General features: G+C 39.0%; 1 protein-coding gene across 1 annotated transcript in view; it reads right to left on the bottom strand.

Moving 5' to 3' along the window:
• Positions 1–22,003, bottom strand: part of rabep1 (rabaptin, RAB GTPase binding effector protein 1) — a 36,883-nt gene extending 14,880 nt beyond the window's left edge. Inside the window, exons 1-9 of the mRNA XM_062432520.1 lie at positions 21,888–22,003; positions 16,420–16,548; positions 15,948–16,151; positions 8,187–8,347; positions 7,220–7,339; positions 5,417–5,552; positions 4,027–4,205; positions 2,178–2,288; positions 572–1,033 (exon numbers count right to left, since the gene is read on the bottom strand). Of these exons, the coding sequence (XP_062288504.1) occupies positions 572–1,033; positions 2,178–2,288; positions 4,027–4,205; positions 5,417–5,552; positions 7,220–7,339; positions 8,187–8,347; positions 15,948–16,151; positions 16,420–16,548; positions 21,888–21,933 (1,548 nt within the window). The 5' untranslated portion in view covers positions 21,934–22,003. The remainder of the gene's footprint in view (positions 1–571; positions 1,034–2,177; positions 2,289–4,026; positions 4,206–5,416; positions 5,553–7,219; positions 7,340–8,186; positions 8,348–15,947; positions 16,152–16,419; positions 16,549–21,887) is intronic.
• Between the last annotated feature and the right edge of the window lie 3,022 nt (positions 22,004–25,025).

Below are 25,025 nucleotides of genomic sequence, written 5' to 3'. Positions count from 1 at the left end.
CTAAAGTAACTTTTTGGCAAGAAATCCCCCGAAATACTTATATAAGTAAGCTTTTTTTGAAAACTTCAGGCACCTTGATGAATTATCGTTGGTATTTTGAGATCTGCTTGTAAACAGATCACTCACGAGACGCTGGTTGCTTCCTGAACCTGCCACAATACAAGAATGGATAGATATAGTAAATTATATTTATGTTATGTAAAGGATTACTTTCTCTCTCCGTCTCAAGAAAACTGTGTTAAGTTGTGGAATAAGTGGGTCAAATATGTAAAGCCCTTGCAGCCAGATTTTGTGGAGGCGTCAAGAGAATGATCATGTAATGCTCCTGTATCCCTGCCCCTTTATCTTTATATTTTTTATATAGATATGCATGTTAAACCTTTTTTCCCCCCTATGTGCACACTTAATCTCTCCTAAATTGTACAAAGTTGATAAATCTTGGAAAACTGTCAAACAGCAAAAGAGATGAAGAGATGATACTGCCTCTGTTTGTTATATGCTTGTATTTCAATTTGCTGTCCAAAAATAAAAAATATCTTTAAAATTTTTCTTTAAAAAATCTTCAATCAACCTCTTGCTGCAGCAGGTTCCACTCGCTGTCGCTGACGAGTCGGTAGCCAACAGGCGGTAAGTAGGCGGTGTCGGGGGCGTGAGAGATGCTTGACAGCAGCGACGCCGTCTCCTCCTGCTCAGGTGTCATGGCTTTAATGGCCTTCTCCTGATCTTTAGTCAGCAGGAAGTGGCTCGCCGTCAGTTTTATAGAGCTGATGGACGAAGTCTCACCGAAACTACTGTCTGTGGCCCCGCAATCGGCCCCCACTAAGGGCCCAAAGTCCGATTCGTCCAAGTGGCTGGCTGACTTGGCTTTGTGGTTTTGGCCGCCGAGGCCCTGCTGAGTAGACAGCGAGGATCCAAGGCTGTCTGTCGACTGGACTCTCCGCAGGTTTTCCTTGTAGGGGTCCATTGGGCCCCCCGCAACCACATCAGTGTCTAAAGAGTGCATAGAGCCATGGGCGCTGTGGTTGGCATGCGGCTGAGAAAAAAGACAAAAAGCAAAAAAGTGTCCGGTGAAATATGTAAATAAAGTGTTTCTATAATGTCAGAAAAAAGAGTTTCATTTTTCATGAATGCTGATGAAGAGGGCAGACACTTAACTATTTTTTTAACTAATCCTGATTAATCCACATGTAACGACACTGGATCTTATTCAAACAAGAGAGAGAAAGGCAGCATTCATTTGTGCAATTTTACTTTGAAAGGAAAAAAGAAAGGAAAAAAGATGAGAGAAATATCGAGCTGCAAGTGTTTGGGAATATCAATCGAGATTACAGAGGCCTCAACAACAAAAAATGTAAAATACTGATAATATTTAAAAAAACTAACAGTTTTTAACGGAGCAGCACAAACTTCGAGAAAACTGACCGAGATCATCCGACAGCAAGATTATTGATTGTGACGGCACTGTGACGCCTTCCAAACTAAACATCATAAGGTTTAAAAATGTAACAGAAATTAACATTAATTGGGGTTAAAAATCAGGCTTAATCCATGCAGTGTTTGCCTGGCATTACTTTTGTACATAATGTTGCGATTACTTTATATTTATTTTATTACTTTTGTACTTATTAGTTACTGTTGTTTATTCTTTTTCATTGCTGCTCTTCTATTTTTACCGTCCACTTTGCTGCTGCAATACTGCAAATTTCCCCATTGTGGGACTAATAAAGGAATATGTTATCTTATCTGATCTTATCTTGACATCAGTGCAACTAAAAAACACACAATAATGACATCCTTTAGTAGAAAGCAATAATGTGCGTTAAGTCTTGGTGAAAATATATTTTATGAGCATCTTCTTGATTTATTCAGTAATGAGATAAAAAAAATCATTCATCACATTTAATTTGGCTTTAAAAAAAACAAACTCAGCTTCAACTGAAAAAAAAAATAAATTCATCTTTTTTACAATTAAGAAGAATTTGAATGAAGCTTTAAATATTTAAGGTGAAACAATAACTGATGCTCATTTTATGACCGCTAGAAAACACAAAACGGTGAAGGTGCCATGTTGCCTGTTTGAAGATCGTATTACTCAAAGGGGAGAATATGATAAGATGATAATAGCCTGCTCTGTTCTCTCTGAGGGACGTATCGGATTACAACAGTGATGCTCATACCTCCTCGACGCTCAGCCCCAGGAATAAGTCCTCCAAAGGCTCCGTGTTGTCTCCTCCGTCCTCCTCGAGCAGCTCCTTCACTTGGCTCAGTCGCTCTTTTTCATCCTCCTCCTTGAAAGAGGGAAAAAGGCTTAATCATAAAGTCAGAATTTGTCAAATAAATTATCCCATTTATTAAATATACTCACACAGATAAAACCACAATGTGAAAAACCACAAAACGTACCAAATGCAAAACTGTTTAATTAGCTCCCCTAGACGCATTAACTCATCGACATCTCGTCTTTCAGTCGATAATCTGATAAGCTTTTACAGTCGATGTCTGGCAGGTCCATTAATTGATCCCAGTTTAAGATTCTGTCTCTACCCAACTCTAACTGGGATGCTGGGAGCAAAGATTTACCCTTTAAACCAAGGCTGCAACTAAGGATTATTTTCATAATTCATGAATCTTTTTGTCTATAAAATGTCATAAAAGTAAAATGTCTTGTTTTATCTGATCAATAGTCCAAGATTTTTCCTTTTAAAAAAATGATTTAAACGATACATCTATTATCAAAACAGCCGCAGATTCATTTCATGTTGCAGCTCTACTTTAAAACTCACAGATCAATGAGTCACACACAGAGTTCATTTCACATCAAATCTAGTTTACAAATTCAATTTCATGCTGCTACTAACGGATCATTAAAGATGATTCAGAGAGACGGAAAGAGCTCAGATCGGATTTCAGCTCAAAAACGTGTGTGTGGGGAGGTATCTGAGAAGTTGACGTTTTGAGTAAAGAACGAGAACAAGTGAAATTCTGCTACTAAAGTTTGTTGTGTGGTTTGTTAACGTAGCTTCGGGAGCTGGAGGAAGTCTGCCGACGGGAAGCTAACCAATCATGACAGAGAGGGGAGGGTGGGGCGGCCTTAGAGAGACAGGAGCTAAAACGGCCTGTTTCAGACAGAGGCTGAACTGAGGCGGCTGCGTAAAGAGCCAGTATAAGATTAATTAAGAGTCAAATTATGCAATGTATTCAAGTGGAGCCCCGAGGATATAAATATAGGCCAAACACAGTGAGCTAAAGTGTTATAAGCAGTGTTGGCGGTAACGCCTTAGAGTACTTGGATTACTTTATTGATGTAGCAAGTAATCCAACATGTTAAGTCCACAATTTAAGTACTCAGTGGTTTATTTACATTCACAAAAAGGTAATCCATTATTTTTTAACCGACTACTCCTGTAACACAGGAAAAAAGAAAATCTGCCACAAATTCGCACCGTTACTACTTTTTTGACAGGCAGGCACCTGGCTACATGCTCCGGTTATATCACTGCTGCATGTGTATGGCAGCTCAGCGTGCAAGATGGGACAGCATTCGTGGAAATATTCAAATTATTTTGAATTTATCGGAGGAAATAAGAGCAAGAACATTACAGTAACATGCAAGTTGTGCCTGTTGCCCTGTTGCAGTGATGTAGGGATGTGTTTGAAAAGCCTGTATGTAGTTTATAACTTGTATGTGGGCATATGTTTGAGAAGCCACTTTAGTACAATAAAGGGCTGTAAATGGGACATTGTGTCTGTCATTCCTGCTATTAGTGTAAAGTTTTACAGATTATGGGCCAGACTTGTGGCTGTGTGATGATGGTAGAGTCATAATATTTAAAGGAGGTCTTGACTAAAATAATGTGCAAGGAATCAAGAAGGGGTTTTTATTTTCGGTAATGCAAAAGTACTCTAACCAGTTACTTTTCTCAGAAGGTAATGCTGTAATGTAACCAGTTACTTTTAAATGTAACGTTCCCCAACACTGGTTATAAGTGTTTTTGAAGTGTGTTTCTCTTCTCTGTGTGTGTATACCTGGTCTTTCTTCTTCATCTCCTCCACCTGGCGGAGCTGCTCAGATGACAGCACGCTCTCTATCCTCTGCATGTCCCTCATGAGGAGACGCTGAGACTCCAGGAACTGATCGTTGGCTCTCTGCCACGTGTGTTTGAGCTGATTGTGCTGCTGCCGCTCCAACTCCAGCTTGTGACAGACTACAACAACAAACAAGAAGAAAAAATGGAAGAGAGAGAGAGAGATGAAAGAGAGAGGGAGAGAGAGAGGGAGGGAGAGAGGTGAAAGAGAGAGGGAGAGGTGAGAGATAGATAGAGAGAGAGAGAGAGAGAGAGAAAAAGACAGATACAAGAGAGAAATAGAGAAAGATGAAAGATGAGAGACAGAGAGAGATGAAAGAGTGAGAGAGAAAGAGAGAGAGATGAAAGAGTGAGAGAGAGAAAGAGAGAGAGATGAAAGAGTGAGAGAGAGAGAGAGAGAGAGAGAGAGAGAGAGAGAGAGAGAGAGAGAGAGAGAGAGAGAGGTGGAAGAGAGACAGAGAGGGAGAGGTGAGGGAGGGAGAGAGAGACAGAGAGAGAAGGAGAAAGAGAGCAAGTGTGAGAGAGAGCAAGTGTGAGAGACAGAGATAAAAAAAGAGATACAAGAGAGAAATAGAGAAAGATGAAAGAGTGAGTGAGAGAGAGACAGAGAGAGATAAAGAGAGAGAGATGAAAGAGTGAGAGAGAGAGAAACAGAGAGAGAAAAAGAGAGAGAGATGAAAGAGTGAGAGAGAGAGAGATAAAGAAAGAGAGATGAATGCATGAAAGAGAGACAGAGAAAGAGAGAGATGAAAGCGTGAGAGAGACAGAGTGATAGAGAGAGAAACACAGAGCAAAGGTTAACATTATTGTATACTCACAGAAAGACAGAAACACAATGGGCCGACACTTCAAAGTGACATTGATGTTTTTTCCATTAACACTTTAACAACTCCTTTATCTCAAATGAATGATGTCAGACAGGAGTACATGTATGTGACTAACCAGGTTAAACAGGTCATTTTTCTACCTTATTTTTGGATGCGTGACTTACTGATTTTAACTGTACTGGTGAGAAAAGACACTGTTTTCTGTTTTCTGTTTTTCAGTGATGGTGGTGGTGGTCGGAGAACACTGACCACATAGTAAGTCGGACAGAAAGTGTGAAGCTGTCATAAAGTGTCAAATGTTCAGTAGTAGAAACCACATTATTTACACTTCTACAAGCTACGTTGTGTCATTCTCAATTTTAGTTCAACTTTGAGTTATTTTAAATGGTACGATGCAACACTCCGCCGCCTCACCATCTTTAGTAACGCGCACATGAACTCGTAAAAAGCTGTATCTGTATTTAACCTGCTCATTCCCTCCATCTTTTAGAAAGTGTTTAATACCTTCATGAAGCTCTTTCCGCAGCTTCTCTGCATCTTCCTGCAGGACAGACTTCTGAGTGTTCAACACGGCCACGTACATTTCCAGGTCTGTGCGACACGACTTCTCCGCCTCAAGAACATGATTGAGCTCCTTCACCTGAAAAAAAAAAAAGAAAGATAGTAAGAGTCATGCAACTCAAGTTAATTTTTGCTCAAAACTCTGAGCTGAGAACTTAAGACATTAAATACATTTTAGGTGCAATATAATTTCATTTTCTTTTTTCCTATGCTTCTACAGATATAAAATGTAACAGCACTGTATAACACTAATACTTAATAAAACTAAGCCTTTCACAGGGTTTCGGCAGAGTTTTAAGATTTTTTTATCACCCAACAGAGCTAAATTTAATACAATCATAGCAGCCTTAGTATGAAATATATAAAGAAAAAAAAATTAAGAGTAGTAAGACCTATAAAAATCTGCCCAGTACATGAATTTACTAATATAAATGTCAACCTTTTGTCAGCACTTTCCAGCTGTATATGATAATTTCTAATATATAATTCAACATATTGCTACAAAGCCTGCAACAGAATACTGAATTAATTAAACATTATGTACAGTTTATGAATTTTACAGGTGAGAGGTCCAGATTAATGCCAGCAACTAAGTTCTCACTTAAACAGATAGTCCTGTCCTTCATTTTAACTCAAACTAGTAACAGTCAGAAAATACCTGACCACAAACCACTAGTCAGTTGTAGTTTAAGACACGTACAACATTACACACACACACCATCTTATAAATAACATTACTATCTACAACAGGGGAGTAAAAATACATTTCTTAATAACATCAAAGGTCTTTTTTTGAGGCAACAAAATTAAATACTTTTTAGGACCTGCAGACGCCCTACTTTCAGATCAGTGAAGCAGAAAAAATAATACTAATTCGAAAAAAAGGGCCTATTGGTTTTACATAAGATCATGTATCTTATGTAAAAAGGTACATTACGTTCTGAATGTCTCTCCATAATGACTCTATATCGTAATAACAAGTAATTAAGTGCAGTTACATAATGTCCTGTGTGTCATGCATCGAGGTCGACCATACATGAAGGCAAAATGCGGTAGATGCTCACATTGAGCTGGAAAAAAAACGAGCGCACATAAATCAGGTAAATAACATAAATAGCTTATGTATAAATTAAAGCGATTTAATCAATGCTAAAGATGAGCAAACGACTGTGGGGGGTTGAGGCTTAGTGTTCGATGACTGTCTGCCATTGGCCCCAACCCTAAAGGGAAGATACATAAAAATCTAGAAAAAGTAGAAAGGATTTCTACTTGTACTATTAAGGCTGGGTATCGTTTAATAAAATTACGATACAAGTACCAATCCAAGTACTCTTAAAGTGTTACCGATACCAACTGAGTACTTCATTTGATACCTATCACACATTTTGTGCGCTTGCTTTTATCCGGTGTAACAGGCCTGTAGTGTAGCCAAACTACCACATGTCGCATTAAATCGAAGAACGCTGGCGGTGATTGGCTGTGAGCAAGTCCATACAAATAGTCATATTTTCTAGCTCTGGGTGCAAAAAGGATCGATTGCAGGTATCGTTTGACAGGAGACGTTTCGATACTACTTGGTATTGATTTATTTTGGTCGATACCTTGAAGGCATTGAGTACTGATACCCAGCCCTATGTACTATAATGTAACATTTAAGAAATAGTGGTTGCCATGCCTGATCAATATCCATCATCTTAAGTAGGTGTTTTTTCCTCTCTCTGAATCATCGGCTCATTACTGACTAACCTTAGAGGCCTCCAGTTCCCTCACGCGGTCCTCAGCTGTTGTCAGTTTGGCTTTCAGCGCTGCAATCTCCTTCTCCATGGGCATCACCACTGAACGCAGTTTCTCCGCATCCTCCTGCGCCTTTAAAAAAAAAGTTTCACACTCCCTCATTAAAAATGTACACAGGTAAAACTGCACAGGTTACAACATTTTTAGACGTTAGATAAGATAAGATATTCCTTTATTAGTCCCACAATGGGGAAATGTGCATTATTACAGCAGCAAGTGGACTGTAAAATAGAGGAGCAGCAATAAGAAAAATATTAATTACAATAAAAACAATAAGAATAATAATAGTAAAAAAATATACGGTAAAATAATCCTCACATTATTTACAATTAGAGGAGGTTCTTAAAGATAAAGGAGCTAAAACAGCTTGTTTCAGAAAGAGGCTGAGCTGATAAATAAAAATATCCAAAATAAAAATGTAGACCAAGAAATGTACATGATATTTCCCCCTACAGTATTCTTATGGCCCAGTACCAGTTTGACGAGGTGGCTTTGGAAACGGTCTAATTTAAATATGATAACAGATGATGCGACGTATCAGCTATCAGCAGCTTTAATCTTAAAAAACTCCAAAGTGAATACTGGCAGTGAATAGCCAAAAAGTTTAATATAGTTCAGTCCAGCTGGCTCGAGCATCTTGTTCTCTGGCGTTCAGCTCGGTGGTTGTTTTTTTTTCCATGTGGAAATTCTCGGGGAAACACTAGAAACTTGGGACTTCATATCAGCGTGAAATATCAGCTTCTTTTCAGCTTCACTGCTAAAAGCTCTGCCACGCCGTAGAAAATTCATTAGCTCTAGTGCTCTAGTGGTACTGGAGAGCAGTTATAGCATCAAAACACAAGACACACCCACACCCACACACAGTAGACGAGATACTCATACATTCCCACGCAGAGATGTTAAAGAAAACAATGCCTACTTTTTTCATTTCGTCCTCCAGGTTCTCCTCCTCCTGGCCTTCGGTGAGGCGGCGTCTCAGCTCGCCCAGTTCCCTCTCCACTGCCTCGCGGTACTGGTTCCACTGGGCTCGCTCCTGCTCCAAACGCTGGTGGAACTGGACCTCATACTCACAAACTGTGTCTGAAAAAGGTGAGAAACAGAGCAATACTTAAAAACAACAGAAGAATGTACATGTAATAAATGAATTCAGGCTCCCCGTATCATCACAGTAACTGTGTGTGTGTTGCCAATGCATTTGGGATAGAGACAAATAATAATAATAATAATAATAAATCAAACTTATATAGCGCTTTATGCGGTGCTCAAAGACGCTTTACAATTTCCCTATTTCCCTATTTAAAGCTATGAAACAAATGTTTATAAGTTATAAAAGGTTAAAAAACAAACAAAGAAAAGAAGACAAAAACAAAGGTTAAAACATGACGAGTCCAGTGGGAGCTAGGGTTGGCAAGATGAGCAATTAAAAATATCTTAAAAAATAGTTTTAAAAGCAGCATCAGGTTTGTTGACTGAATGCTCCTGAAAATGTCAAATGGTGTAACCACAAAAGAATGATAAATATTAAATATTTTATCCACCTACAGTATTTAAGTGTCTTTATACAAATAATTACTTCATTTAAAGAAATCTAAATGGTTCCTGAATGACATGATTCCCCAGATTAAATGTAATATTTAGAACAATTGTATTCCATTACCTTTATTTAATATATAATGTAAGATCATGCCAAACTAGTTGATATGGTGTTTTATTTAGAATTTAGTGTTTTTAGCAAGTTGATTTATTTGGTACAAAGTTTTTATGGTTATACCACTTAGACATTTTTGCCATAATCCTTTAATATATTCTCTCAAAATGGATTAAAAGCAGAAATTTGATGCTGAGTCCACAAAAAAAGAATGTGTTCAAGTTATTCATACATTTATTTTTACATTTTAACCCCTTTAAATTTAACTAAACCACAGACACAAAAACAAGGTCACTGACCCAATTACATATAAACAGGTAATGATGTACTTTTATTTTCTATCTTTCTGTTAGTGTGACGTACAGGACGTTAAAGGATATATAATGTTCTGCCTTTTGTTTGGCGATTGGCATATTTTCATGCGCTTCAGTGCCCCCTTTTGGTTGTTTTGGTGGCAGCAGTTGCAGAGCAGGGAATTTCCTTTAGTTTATAACAAGCTAAGACAGAGAGCACATGTGCCTGCTGCTACTCCTGTTGTTATAATTTACAATTGTTGCCTTGGACACTATTTGTCCGTAAGTATTATTCATTTATGCATTGTTCAATGGTATAGTTATTATATATTTGCTTTGCATTCGTTTTATCTATGTTTTGTTTAAGTAATGGCTTAATTGATTGATAGCATAGCAGTAGTAGTAGTAGCTAGCTCACTGTGATGCAGCATGTTTTATGTTATGTACACTGTGTTGTGTGATAGTGTGACAGTACTGCTTAAATATTGATTTATGTTTGTATTTTGTGTTTTTACAGTTTTACAGTTAGAAATAATTGTGGCTCCTTAATAAACCTTCAAGAAAAGTTAAGCCTTGTGGTTATTGGAGGACTGCAATAATCTGTTCGCTAACTGTCTAGCAGTGGAATTGGACTTCTCCTTGCGAGGGCAGTATAGTAAAAGGACAACGGCACAGCGGGCGCAATTAAACAAGATAATACAGCAAGCAGCAACGATGAGTCTACGGTCAGGCAAAGAGTATCAGCCAGCTCCTCAGCCACAGGATCAGGGAGTGGGGAAGCAGCAAGAAGCTACTCAATGTGCTGATGCCCTTCCAAAGTCAGTACGTTCACAGTCATCAAGGCTGTCAAGTAGATCTTCCTCATCCAGTTCTTCAGCATTGAAAGCTCGTGCCAGAGTAGAGGCTGCCCGTGCTCAGCTTGATTATGCAGAAAAGGAGGCAAGCATCATGAAACAGAAAGCCGACCTTGAAGCAAGTCTTCATGTTTTACAAAGTCAAAAACTTCTTGCTGCTGCCACAGCTGAAGCTGCTGTTTATGACGAAGATGACAAATGTAGTGTGGGTGAACTGAATCAAAGCTTATTGGAGTTACGTATCAGTTCAGCCCAGCGTACCTCAGAATATGTCCAGCAGCATTCAGAGGAATATTCTGGTGAAATCCCAGTCAAGGTTGTTCCTCAGGGCAGCCAGAAGAGGGCGCTTGAGCAATGTAAAGTGGCCACAAATGAAACAGCTACTCAACATGGTGAGAAAAGCAGAGGTGATGATAAAAGACAACCTAATGTCAAACAAGAACCACAAAGGGAGGAATTACAAGGTAAAACGTATTCCCCAGGACCTACAGGACAGTCTTTTTACCCTCTAAGAGAATCCACATCCGAGCCTCAAGGTGTGCAGGACATAACAAGGTACCTCATTCGACGGGAAATGTTGAGTGCAGGTCTTATCAGATTTGATGACTATCCCGAGAATTACTGGTCATGGAAAGCATCATTTCAAAGTGCTACTCAAGACCTCAACCTTTCACCCAGAGAAGAACTAGATTTAATGATAAAATGGCTTGGTCCACAGTCTTCAGAGCAGGCGAAAAGAATTCGCTCTGTGCATGTGTTCAACCCTACAGCAGCTCTCCACTTAATCTGGCAACGACTAGAAGAATGTTATGGGTCACCAGAGGTAGTTGAACATGCACTCCTAAAAAAGGTGGAGGATTTTCCTAAACTGACCAACAAAGATAATGTCAAGCTAAGAGAGTTGGGTGATGTTCTTCAGGAGATAGAGTGTGCCAAAGACGGTGGATATCTGCCAGGCTTGTCTTACATGGACACAGCTCGTGGAGTAAATCCCATTGTGGACAAGCTACCTTACGGTCTACAAGAGAAATGGATTGCTGCAGGATCCAAGTACAAGGAGGAATATGGAGTTGCTTTCCCCCCTTTCAGTTTTTTCTCCAGGTTTGTAAGACAGCAGGCAAAAGTGAGAAATGACCCCAGTTTTGCTTTTACATCCCCTAGCAACCAGAGCTCAAGACCTGAGAAATACATGAAAAGCAGCTACAGAGCTTCTGTAAATGTCCACAGAACAGATGTTCCACAAGAGTCCTTGACTATCCAGGGTAACTCTGCTGGAAGGAAAATAGAAAGTCCTGATAAGCAATGCCCCATACATAAAAAGCCCCATCCATTGAAAAGATGTCGGAGTTTCAGGGCAAAACCTGTTGAAGAGAGGAAGTTATTCCTGAAGGAGAATTGGATTTGTTACAGGTGCTGTGGTTCAACTCAGCATGTGGCAAAAAATTGCAGAGAGACAGTTAAGTGTTTTGAGTGTGGCAGTGAAAGACACATTTCAGCACTACATCCTGGCCCTCCTCCTAATCCAAAAGAAACCAGTGAAGCCGAAACAGACGATGGCGGGGAGGTGAGTGAACATCAAGTCACTCCAGTTACATCCAAATGCACTGAGATTTGTGGTAATGCAGAGAGCCCATGCTCATGCTCCAAAATTAGCCCTGTGATAGTGTATCCTGCAGGGAAAAGAGAGAAAGCAGAGAAAATGTATGCAGTGCTTGATGAGCAGAGTAATAAGTCACTTGCCAAATCAGAGTTTTTCCATCTTTTTAACATTACAACCTCAGCAGACCCATACACTCTAAAAACATGCTCTGGTGTAACTGTAGCTATGGGCCGAAGAGCTACCAACTTCATGATTGAATCTCAAGATGGCAAAATACGACTTCCTCTTCCAAACTTAATTGAATGTGACATGATTCCTGATGACCATGGAGAGATTCCATCTCCTGCGGTGGCACGTCATCACCCACACCTACAACGAGTTGCAGACAAGATTCCACCTGTGGATTCAGAGGCTCCCATCCTCCTGCTCTTGGGTCGAGATATACTGCAACTACACAAGGTGAGGGAGCAGATAAATGGACCTAACAGTGCTCCTTATGCACAGCGTTTAGATTTGGGGTGGGTCATTGTGGGTGAAGCCTGCTTAGGAGCAACTCATAAACCAACAACTGTTAATGTGCTGAAAACGCATGTGCTCAGTAGTGGTCGTACATCCCTCCTCAGCCCATGTCCAAATAAAATCCTGGTGAAGGAGAATCTCAATTACATCCCATCTCATCTCAGCTGTTCTCCCTCTTTCTGTTCGGAGGAAGAGTACTACACAGGTAACGTAGAGAAGCTGGGATCGGCAGTCTTCAAGAGGACGAGGGATGATGACAAGCCAGCGCTCTCAATAGATGATCAAGTTTTTCTTGATATAATGGAGAGAGAGGTTTATCAGGATGAGGGAAATAGCTGGGTGGCACCGTTACCATTTCGCTTCCCCAGACAGAGACTTCCAAGCAACCGAGACCAAGCAGTGAAACGTTTACTCTCTCTCAGGAAAACACTGGACAGAAAACCTATCATGAAGCGTCAGTACATTGACTTCATGCAGAAAATGGCTGTATCGGAGAACAATCCAGCAGATCATGCGACAAGGCCCATTCAAGCTTCCCAACTTCAACACACAAACTGGGTTTCTGGACCATCATTCTTGACACAAGTCAACCCAAAGCCATCACAGTCAGACATCTTCTCTCTGGTAGACCCAGAAAAGGATGAAGAGATACGGCCGGATGTCACATCTCTGGTTACTAATACCTCTGAGTCTCAGTTAAAGTCACATCGATTTGAAAGGTTTTCTCGCTGGATGACCTTGTGTCGCACCATAGCATCACTAATCCGTGTTGCAGCATCATTTAAGAAAACCTCTGATCAAAGCAAATGCTGTGGATGGAAGTGTTACCGTGAATCGAGCACTGTAAGTGAGCTTCTCAGAGCAAAATCTGTGATTCTTCTTACTGTGCAGCATGAGATCTTCCATGAAGAATATAAATGTTTTGAAATGAAGCAAGCATTGCCAAAACAAAGTCCACATGCAAGGCCGTTGGTGCCATTGTATACCGACCCTGACATTCCTACTGTTCTCACACCAGCGATGATCTTGACTCAGAAGACAAGTGCTTTGTCAGCACCTTCTGGCACCTTTGACCCGGCTGAGCTTCACACAAAACAATGGAAACAGGTTCAGTGTCTTGCAGACACTTTCTGGAAGAGGTGGAGAGTGGAATACCTTGCCACTCTTCAAAATCGAAGAAAATGGACAGTCGACAAGCCCAACATTAAAGCTGGAGATGTTGTTTTGCTCAAGGATAACCAAGCTCACAGAAACGACTGGCCTGTAGGACTTGTTATTAAGATATATCTCAGCAATGATGACAAGGTTCGCAAAGCAGAAGTAAAGACAGCCAAAGAAGGGACTGTAAAAGTGTTTCTGAGACCAATCTCAGATATGGTTGTTCTTTTGTCTGACAGACAATAGAAAATGGACAATTTTCCATTTTTAAGTTGTATCTGATTTATTGTCTTTTAGTGGTACAATTGTATTGTGCCAGGCGGGGAGTGTTCTGCCTTTTGTTTGGCGATTGGCATATTTTCATGCGCTTCAGTGCCCCCTTTTGGTTGTTTTGGTGGCAGCAGTTGCAGAGCAGGGAATTTCCTTTAGTTTATAACAAGCTAAGACAGAGAGCACATGTGCCTGCTGCTACTCCTGTTGTTATAATTTACAATTGTTGCCTTGGACACTATTTGTCCGTAAGTATTATTCATTTATGCATTGTTCAATGGTATAGTTATTATATATTTGCTTTGCATTCGTTTTATCTATGTTTTGTTTAAGTAATGGCTTAATTGATTGATAGCATAGCAGTAGTAGTAGTAGCTAGCTCACTGTGATGCAGCATGTTTTATGTTATGTACACTGTGTTGTGTGATAGTGTGACAGTACTGCTTAAATATTGATTTATGTTTGTATTTTGTGTTTTTACAGTTTTACAGTTAGAAATAATTGTGGCTCCTTAATAAACCTTCAAGAAAAGTTAAGCCTTGTGGTTATTGGAGGACTGCAATAATCTGTTCGCTAACTGTCTAGCAGTGGAATTGGACTTCTCCTTGCGAGGGCAGTATATATAACAATAATAATAATAACAATACTATGATAATAATCTTTATTTACAGATTATATGACTTGCAATTTTGTGTACTTTGTTAATTATAAATCATTTTAATACTTCATGGTTTTAGAGTTTAAATTCCAACTTTGACTAAAATAAAAATAACACTAAGGCTTGACAATGGCGTTTATTTTAGGGTTTTTCTAATGCAGTGGTTGGATCTCAGCCTGTTTCCAGGGTAAAACTCAGGGGAACATCGTCCTTCACGCCTGACGATGTAACATCACCTACAGTACACCTTGACCTGCTCCCATTTACGTCCTCTTCTACACACTCAATGTCAAAGCTCTCCTCCTTTTACTCCTGTCACACTTCAGCTCTGCCTGAATATGACTACTGACACAGCTAAAAATTAGGTTTTCTTCTTCTTTTTATTCTTTTTACTCTTGGGTAACATTTTTTGTGAATGAATTGGCAGGTTTGTGAATGAATCTGCAGACAAATGATGAATAGAACAGCTATAAACTCATAATATAGCAATTTGGAAGTGTCGATTACGTTAACGATGCCAAAATCCCACCTACTCGTGAACATTAATCGAGGTGAAACAAGCACTTAACAACATATTTGTGCAATTAAAACATATTTGTGCAGTTAAAACAAGTTTGTTGTGAGAATGGCGATTTAAAGCTCTTAATTTCCTGCGCCTTTGATTTTAGTTTATATAGATATATATACATTTAACCCCCTTCTTTTCTTTTATCTTTTAAAAATGTATTTTTTTAATTAATCTTTTCTAACCTCTCCTGGACTCCTTTTATTGCTCTTATGCACACACACTTATTCTCCTCCAAACTGTATAAAGTTCATAAATCATAGCAGAAGAGATGACTACTACCAGTTTGATGAATGTATGCATTACAATCTGTAGTCCAAAAATAAAGAAAACAAGCTTGGTGAATCACAGAAAAGAGAAAGAGAGGTTTTAGGATAAGAATAAACACTCCAGCAATATATTTATAATGCCAGAGCTGCTGTTTTGTCTCCTTTTGACGTTTATTTCTCTTTACAATCAGCTGCTACTTCTCTTCTCTTTTCGCACTGTGTGAAATAAAACGTGCGATAGTTATCACAAGTTTTCTCTCTCTTCTCCCTCCTCCTGTCTCAGTCTCTGCTTTCCTCGCTCAGCCAAATGAAATACAGACCGGCTTCTCCTGTCTACTTTAATTTAGATAGATAGATAGAAAAAAAGGGAAAATAGCACTTTTTCTTTTAAATTTCACAGCAGTAAAAAAAACACAGCTTGCAGCCAAATATCAGTGAAAACAGTCAGCTCTTTTTCACACTTATATGTGGATGATCAATGTAACTGAGGATTTCTTTATTAATATTCAGAGAACACAAAGAATCTGGCTACAATTATATAATATATACCAGAAAACAGACTTTTACTGTATATTTGGGATAGTTTGAAGTATGCTCTTTGTTAAATGATAACTTTGAGGGGTTTTTTGTTCACTGCACATGTAAATTAAATTTTGGATCACTTTATTAATAATCAGAGAACTCATAAGAATCTGGATATAACAACTTATTTATACCAAAAAACAGACTTTTACTGTATATTTGGGATAGTTTTAAGTATGCTCTTTGTTTAATAACAGCATAAGATTAGAAATAGTGTTTTGTTTTTTTTACTGCACTGTACACTTAAAAGGCAGCTGTCTCTACCTTTCATGATGGCCTGCAGCGAAGCCACCTCCTCCTGCCACTGGCTGCGGACCTGATCGATGGCTTCCTGCTTGGTGTTTTCCGACACGGTGGCCACGGCTTTGATGGTCTCTATCTCAGCCTGAGCCTGAGACAGCTGGGCCTGGATGGAGCTCAGCTCAGTCTGGGCGCCCTCCAGCGCTGCCTTCTGCCTCTTTAGCTCCTCTGTAGAAGGAAAACGACGGAAAAGAAGGAGGAGGAGGGGGAGGAAAATGTGCAGGAATAGAAAGAATGGAGCCAAAAAAACATAGCACAGTGAGGGACAGATAAAAATCAAGAGCCACCGTGTTATTGCCTACATTTCCATATGAATTATGACTATTTCAGATATGAGATTATGACCTTATTCAGCACTATCTTTGCTCTCCTGCCTGTCAATGATTTATCCAGCACTATAAGCTGCAGTATGTAAAATTCAGGTGAGATTACGTACCTTCCTTGGACAGGTAGAGCTCTTTAAACTTGGCTCTCTTCTGGTTGAACTCGGCCTCCAGCTGCTGCTTGAGTTTGATGAACTCGGCCCGCTCCTGCTCCAGAGCCGCCACTCGCTGCTGGAGCACCTCTGGATCACACGGGAGGGAATAATGAATTAATATTAATTATAAAAATGACAATGAATCAACTGCTGATTACATCTCATTAATGACAGAGCTGTCAAATGAACAAGAAGTGAGATAATAACACTAAATGATTAAAAATGTTGGCAAATTGAGTTTAATTGAAATACAAATTCAGTCAGGAGGAGACTAATTTGGTAGTAGTTGATTAAAATAGTATAAAAGGAGAAATATGTTTCTATATTGAGGTGTTTTTGTCAGTCTCATATCATAATATTGATTAAATATTATCCTGGATTTTATTCTTCACAATATTGTGATATAGCTTAAATGTAGTCTTTTTCCTGTTCTTAAAAGGCTTTATACCTTATTTCTGAAGCATAAATCTATTTATCATGCACTATTTTTGGAGCTATTGCTATGAAATTTCATTCGGATGTGCACTGTATCGTGTATAATCTGAATGACTTAGGGTTAATCTACTCATATTTTAGTTTATTTTTATATAAGATATTCCTTTATTAGTACCACAGTGGCTATTGTTAGCTCTTTATCAACTATTTTTAACTGTATTTAAATGTCTTTTTTATGTTGTCTTGATGTCTTTTATGTTTTATGGTGAAGCACTTTGACTTTCCTTGTTTAAATGTGATAAACAAATAAACTCACCTTGCTTTTAAATGTGTGAATCATTACTCCTTTATTTGTTTCTCTCATTCTTATAAAAGCTAAAATAAACTAATATATAAATCACACTTAATCTCGCATCAAACATCCAGCTAGTTTACACAACACTGGACATCATTAGTCATGAACTAAAGCAGCATCAGGTGATTTATTAGTCATCCCAAACTAAATACTTCACATTTAGACATAAATAAATCACTTGGAATAAAGCATGATACATTCATTTGTATTAATTCCTCTATTAATCTAAAGCTTATACTGATGAATACAGTATTTTCCTCTACATTTAATGCATCTTATATTTAAACTGTGTCCCTTTTTAAAAAATATTCAACACAGAGGTGAAAGAGAGTCAATGATATTCTCAAACGCAGGCACATGAATGGAAATATTTAGTGGCACAAAAAGCAGCAGGGCGAAGGTTCAATCCTCCACGATCATGTGACGGCTGAACAAACTCTAAAGCAGAAATTCCAGCAACACATATAACACATAAAACTGAGGTCGAGAAGCTAAAATAGCTGAAATAAATAACTCAGTACGCTGGTACATTCATGGTTTTTCTAAATAAAAGCCACTAAAAAATTAATTTGTCACACTTTTTGCCCTCATATAGATCACATGCAGCAATTAACCCACTATAGAGTTTCATTTCACCACAGATCTAAATATGGACAGAAGCTCAGTATGGCACCATTTTCCATGCTGAAGTGTACTGAACTTGAACGCACCACGTGGAAGCAGCCTTGAAGACAGAAATATAACTAAAAAAAGAGGCTTCAGAGATAAATTAGGGATAATTTCATATAAACTGGGTGTTATAAGTGCAGTTAAGAAAACAGCCTCATCTTAAATCACACCTTTAATCACCATTGTTACTTATATTTCACTATACTAATAGGTAATATTCCAAATATTGATAAAAGTGGCCAAAAATCGATAATTTTTATATACTAGTAAGAGGTCGGAGTTTTGCAATTAGTATGGAACGCCCCCCTGAAGTCGGATTTCCGACTCGGAAGGTCGGATGAACCTCACCAGCCACGACCTCAATATCCAAAATGTTGTGAAAGTTGTTTTAAACTGTTATTTGCAGTTTTTGTTTTATTTGTGAATCATTAAATCAGTCATACAGACATGCATCAGTGTCCAAAGTCTATCTGTGGACGTGTTGCTATGGTGATCGTATGAGCAAAAATACAGCGAAATGTGTTTTTTTTTATAAACTTGTATTACTATCAGTGACTAATCTGGCTAGAACTGGTTTTCTGACTTTAGTTTAGTTTATTTAAGGGATGAAGTGATTGTGAAATTCTGGACCAATACTGATTTTTAAAATGAGAATTTGGCCGATTTCCGATATACCAACACCAATATTTTCATTATTTATTCTACAGGGAAACACAGAAATTGAATTGTACAAAATAAATAAATAACTGAATTGTTTTAAAGTAATTCAGCCCATCATTATGCCGTCTTTGAACGAGCACAAATTCATGAAACGATCTTTAATAACTTTCACAATAAATTCTATTGTCTTTTGTTAAAGTCAGCTGCTTTAAAGTCCCTTTAGCCTGCTTTACTATTACCACCTTAATAAGAAGATTTTACTATATTTGTACTTCCATAGCTGCTACTGCTACTGTCTGAGTCTGACTATCAGTGAATTGTTTCTTATTTACCGATGTTAGTCAACAAGGGGAATATCAGCGGATACCAATATTTGGTCAATATATCTTGGTGCATCCCCTAGTTTATTTTGCAAATGAACAATTAATAATCCATCCATCCATTTTCCAAACCAAGAGGGGGTCGTTCACACTCATATTCACACCTACGGCAATTTAGAGTCCAAGCTGCAGATTTTTGGTCTGTGGGAGGAAGCAGGAGAACCCCGAGAGGACCCACACGGGGCACGAAGAATATCGGCTGCTAACAATATTATAATATATTATATATCTAGGTGCATACCTAGTTTATTGTGCACAAATCAAAAATTAATAATCCATCCATTTTCCAAACTGCTTATCCTTCATAATGTCACAGGAGTCACCAGTTCTTCACAGGGCCAATATATAGTAGACAGACAGACCATTCACACTCACATTCACACTCATGGACAACTCAGAGTGACCAATTAACCAAAGATGCATGTTTTTGGTCTGTGGGAGGAAGCTGGAGAACCCTGAGAGAACCCACAAAGGCATGAAGAGAACATGCAAACTCCACACAGACGGGCCGCAGCCGGCCAGCGGGTAAAATTAAAAATAACAAGAAGAAGAAAAAAAAGAAGAATAGTGATTAAAGAATTTATAGAGCAGTTTTCATACAAGGGATGTAGCTCAAATTGTCAGATTTGGAGCGTCAGAAAACCTGAATGAGCTTTATTTTAGAAGCCTTTACCTTAAAAATGTTATTAATACAACAATATATGAAAGAGCTATGAAAAAACCAACTTCTTAAGCGAGCTTCTGAGTAATAACACTATCAAATGAAGCTCCTACGAAAGGTCAAACTGGAGGACTATAAGTGACATAAATGTACTGTAATGCCTGACACAAAAAGAGTGATTGGATGAGGAGGTGTGGAGGGACGTTCGGGTACTTAATAACAGCAAGAATTAGTCAATTAGTTAACGGACATATGATCCATTGCCAACTCTTTTGATGATTTGACACTCAATTTATCATTTAATTCATTTTTAAAAGAACAAAATGGCCCAAATTCGCTCATTCCAGCTTCTTAAATGTGAATATTTTCTGTACTCTCTGACCGAAAACTGAATATCTTCCAGTGGGACTGTTGGTCAGGATAAAACCCAAATGATTTTAGGTTGGATTTTGGATTTGTCACCATTTCCTGACATTTTATAGACCAAAAAAACTAACCGATTAATGGTGATTAGTCATGGAAAACCCCACTGATAAATCAAGTTATTTTGGGTTATTCCATGTTTCCACAGTAGTGATATTGCAGGGTAAAAATAGGATCCATGAAAGAGGTTTTCCTCACTGTAATCATTCCTCCTCTTTATACTGACTGACATAATGACATTTAAATGTGTTTCAATGTAAAGTGATGGAGGTCAAAACCCACAGTGTGTCCACACAGTCATTTAAAAAGTAGATGTGAAGCTTGTATGAGGCTTCAGCAGTCTGAGTTAGTCAGATCAAGTGGATATCTGACACATTTACAGTATTTTAATCATCTAATTCCCTCTTTGTGTTTCCCTGTAAAGTGTAGTCACAAAAAGAGGGACTCTGACACTAAAAACATTGCAACTTTGAAGAATATCTACTTGATTTAAAGCTTCATATTCATTTTTTTGCACAGGAGGACTGTAGATTTTGTCCTCCATCACATGCATTGAAAGCACATAATTGTCAGTATGAACAGGAGGAATGATTACAGCAAGAAAAAAACACTTAATTTAAGATATTTGTTGCCATAGACTGTAACAATGGATAGTAGTCATGCATGATTGACCACCAAAACTTCCATGTCTGCTAATAACAAACACATTTTGAGTGCAAACTGGAGCAGAAAACATGTCAGACTATCCCTGCAGTGACCCCAGACTGGTCCATGAACCTAAGTTTGACAAGCAGACAGAAAGAGAGAGAGAAACCTCCTGCAGGATGTATCAACCTCCTGTATTTATGGGTCCAATGTGGCTGATATGATCTTCACATTCACTTCAAATCAACTTTTTAATGTGTTATTGCACAGAAGGAGGACTGTAGATTCTGTCCTCCATTACATACAATGTAAATGCATTATGACGGTATATTTTAAATGTCAGTATGAACAGGAGGAACACTTAATTTAAGACATTTGTTGCTATAGACTGCAAAAATGGATAGTAGTCATGCATGATTGACCCCCAAAACTTCCACATCTGCTAATAACCAACACATTTTGAGTGCAAAGTGGAGTAGAAACATGACTAAACTGAACTTATTATCAGACTATCTCTGTCTCTAGTGACCCCAAACTGGTCCACGAACCCATGTTTGACAAGCAGAGAGAGAGGGAGAGACTGTAAAGATGGATAGTAGGCATGCATGATTGACCCCCAAAACTTAAACACCAACACATTTTGAGTGCAAACTGGACTTATTATTATCTAGTGGCTGTCAGACTCTCCCTGCAGTGCCACCAAACTGGTCCATGAACATATGTTTGACAAGCAGAGAGAGAAAGAGAGAAAGCTCCTGCAGGATGAATCAACCTCCTGTATTTATGGGTCCAACCCCCCTCCACTCCCCCCTGAGTGTGTAGGCCAAACACAGCACATTGTAATGGGGCTGATAAGACCCATATGATCCAGGTTAAACACTAACTGAGCCAGGCTCACACACAGAGAGGCCAGTGCCGACCTTTAGATATTATTTAGTCTGGACTAGCAGCAATAACACGCTTATATGCTTTAATACACAGCTTAAATAACCTCCTAGTTATTAGGTAGAGTCGGTATTAGTGAAGGCAGCCGCTGCATAGTGATATAAAACGCACAGTATGAGGCAGTGACAGCCAGTGACACGTCGCCCTGATGATGCTAACAGGCTAATGTTGTGAAGGATGCAGAGGCCGCCCCTACGAAACACTCATAAAAACAACACACCACCACCTCTACAAAAACAGTGAAGACATTTACCGTCATGTTGGGACGACGGAGAGGATCCCGAGGCCTGCTCGGCCATGGTTTCCCAAAAGGGGGGGTCCAGACAATCACCAGAGCAGTAAGGGGATAAGAGCTAGCAGTGCCCAAGAAGAAGAAAACAAGCTAACATCACAACTATGGTTAAGCTAGAGAAGGGGAGGGGGAGGGTGACTTCCGGCTGGACCTTCAAAATAAGATCCATAAGGTCCATAAGTGGTGGAAGGAAGATCATTTAATGCAGTAAAAGTACCAAAACTGCAATGTACAAATACTTTGTTATAAGTATAAAGTATAAGTCTTGCAGGAAAAATACTACAGTAATAGTACATACGTATTACGAGCTTGATATACTACCACTACTATTACTACTATCATCACTATTAATACTTCTTCTACTACTACTACTACTACTACTACTACTACTACAGCTGCTGCTACATGGAAAATACCCTGGTAGAAGAAGTATTCAAATCATTTACTTGAGTAAAAGTACAGTATTATGAGCTCGATGTAGTATGCAGTGTTACAGTAAAAGTACTTCAGTATTATGAGTGATGTAGTATGCAGTATTACAGTAAAAGTACTGCAGTATTATGAGTGATGTAGTATGCAGTATTACAGTAAAAGTACTGCAGTATTATGAGTGATGTAGTATGCAGTATTACAGTAAAAGTAGTGGTTTGGTCCCTCTGACTGATATATTATTATATATGACATCATTAGATTATTAATAGTGAAGCATCAGTGTTAGAGCAGCATGTTACTGTTGTAGCTGCTGGAGGTGGACCTAGTTTACACTACTTTATATACAGTTAGCTAGTTTAGTCCAGTGGTTCCCAACCTAGGGGCCCCTCCAAAGGGTCAGCAGATAAAAGTGAGGGGTGGTGAGATGATCAATGGGAGAGGAAAGAAGAAAAAACAAAGTTCTGAGACACAAATGTGTTTTCAGTTTTAGCACTTTTTCTCTAATCTTTGATTTTTGCTGAAATATTGGATCATTTGAACATTTATTGAAATGAAACCATGAGAGAAGTTTAGAGGGAAAACTCACTATTTGGTGGAGCAGCAAATATGAAATGTGACCCCAGTATTTCCCTCTAAAAAGTAGTGAAGAGGAAGTATAAAGTAACATCAAATGGAAATACAAAGATTATTGTATAGTCACTGTTAACAGCTTATAAACACACATGCTAATATTTTGCAGACGAGCCACCTATTTCCTGTTTCTTGTGCACTAAATTTAACGAGCTTGAATGTGTCACAAATAATTAGGGACCGAGCCGAAAGGCAAGAGGGCGAGGACTCCAGAGGAGAATCTGAGGGTCCTTGCCTGGAGGCAAGGACCCTATTGAATTTGTACCGTTTTTTATTATTCTTCTACCGCCTCTTTGCGCCTTAATTTGACCCCCTAAACCTGCTCCAAAACTCACCAAATTCGGAACGCACATCAGGTCTGGCGAAAAATTCGATAAAATGGAAAAACAAACAACGTCGAACTCTCTAGCGCCACCTAGAAACAGTAAAACGGCCACTACGCCTGATAGGAATGTCGTAGAAAAATCAAACCAAAACTCAATTGTTTGTCTTATCGAGACCTACAAATCACGCGCTGACACCCCTGACCTAAATCCAACAGGAAGTGCACAATTTGCTGTTACATGTGGGATTTTTGACGATTCTTGGCCTGCTACAAACGCTATCTTGTCCGAGGGCGTTCATCATGGCGGCTTCAAACTTAAATAGCTGACTGAGCACACCCTGCTGCACAAACGATCTGAACAACTTTTTCATTACTCGTCCGGTTTGGATTTTAGAAGCCCTCAAAGGTCAAGTGCCCAAAAACCCTTGCCAAAACGCTCCCATAGACAATGAATGGGAGGAATGTCTCATGCCACTTTGACCCTAAATTTGACCACCTACACATGCTCCAGGACAGACCAAATTCAACACGCACATCAGGCCTGTCCATAAATTTTATAAAATGGAAAAATTAACCCCAAAAGTGCCAAAATGGGCTCTCTAGCGCCACCTAGAAACAGTAAAACGGCTCTAGCACCACCTAGAAACAGTAAAACGGCCACTACGCCTGATAGGAATGTCGTAGAAAGAGCAAACCAAAACTCAATTGTTTGTCTTATCAAGACCTACAAATCACGCGCTGACACCCCTGACCTAAATCCAACAGGAAGTGCACAGTTTGCCGTTACATGTGGGATCTTCAACGATTTTTCAGCCACCTACAAACAGTAAAATGGCCACTACGCCTGATAGGAATGTCGTAGAAAGATCAAACCAAAACTCAATTGTTTGTCTTATCAAGACCTAGAAATCACGCTCTGACACCCCTGACCTAAATCCAACAGGAAGTGCACAATTTGCCGTTACATGTGGGATTTTTGACGATTTTTCAGGCTTTTCAAAATATATATATTATTCCTGCATACTTTCAGTTACAGACTCCATTCGAATGTCAAAATGTAGCCACAAGTCTCATCTATAGATGTGTGTAATTTGGTCTGGCTATGTTTTATACTTTTTGATCTGTGGCCCGACATGTGCACCCTGTTCCTCTCCCATTCAATCTGCACTCTGCCTGCTGTCTGCCCTCATGTGCTCGAGTCGTTAACTACCATGGCAACGACTGTGTGTGTGTGTGTATGCAGCTGGCTCAGCCAGGTTAGTGTGCCATTTATTATTATGTTTCTTCAACCGCCTCTTTGCGCCTTAATTTGACTCCCTAAACCTGCTCCAAAACTCACCAAATGTGGAATGCACATCAGGTCTGGCCATAAGTTCAATAAAATGGAAAAACAAACAACGTCGAACTCTCTAGCGCCACCTAGAAACACTAAAACGGCCACTACGCCTGATAGGAATGTCGTAGAAAGATCAAACTAAAACTCAATTGTTTGTCTTATCAAGACCTACAAATCACATGCCGACACCACTGACCTAAATCCAACATGAAGTGCACAGTTTGCCTTTAAATGTATGATTTTGGACGATTTTTCAGGCTTTTTCAAAATATATATATTATTCCTGCATACTTTCAGCTATAGACTTCATTCAAACGTCGAAATGTAGCCACAAGTCTCATCTATAGATGTGTGTAATTTGGTCCGGCTATGTTTT

The sequence above is a fragment of the Scomber scombrus genome, chromosome 14, assembly GCF_963691925.1.
Source record: "Scomber scombrus chromosome 14, fScoSco1.1, whole genome shotgun sequence".
Lineage (NCBI taxonomy): Eukaryota > Metazoa > Chordata > Actinopteri > Scombriformes > Scombridae > Scomber > Scomber scombrus.
Note: the sequence above shows the minus strand (reverse complement) of the source record. Positions and strands in the feature narration are given on the sequence as shown.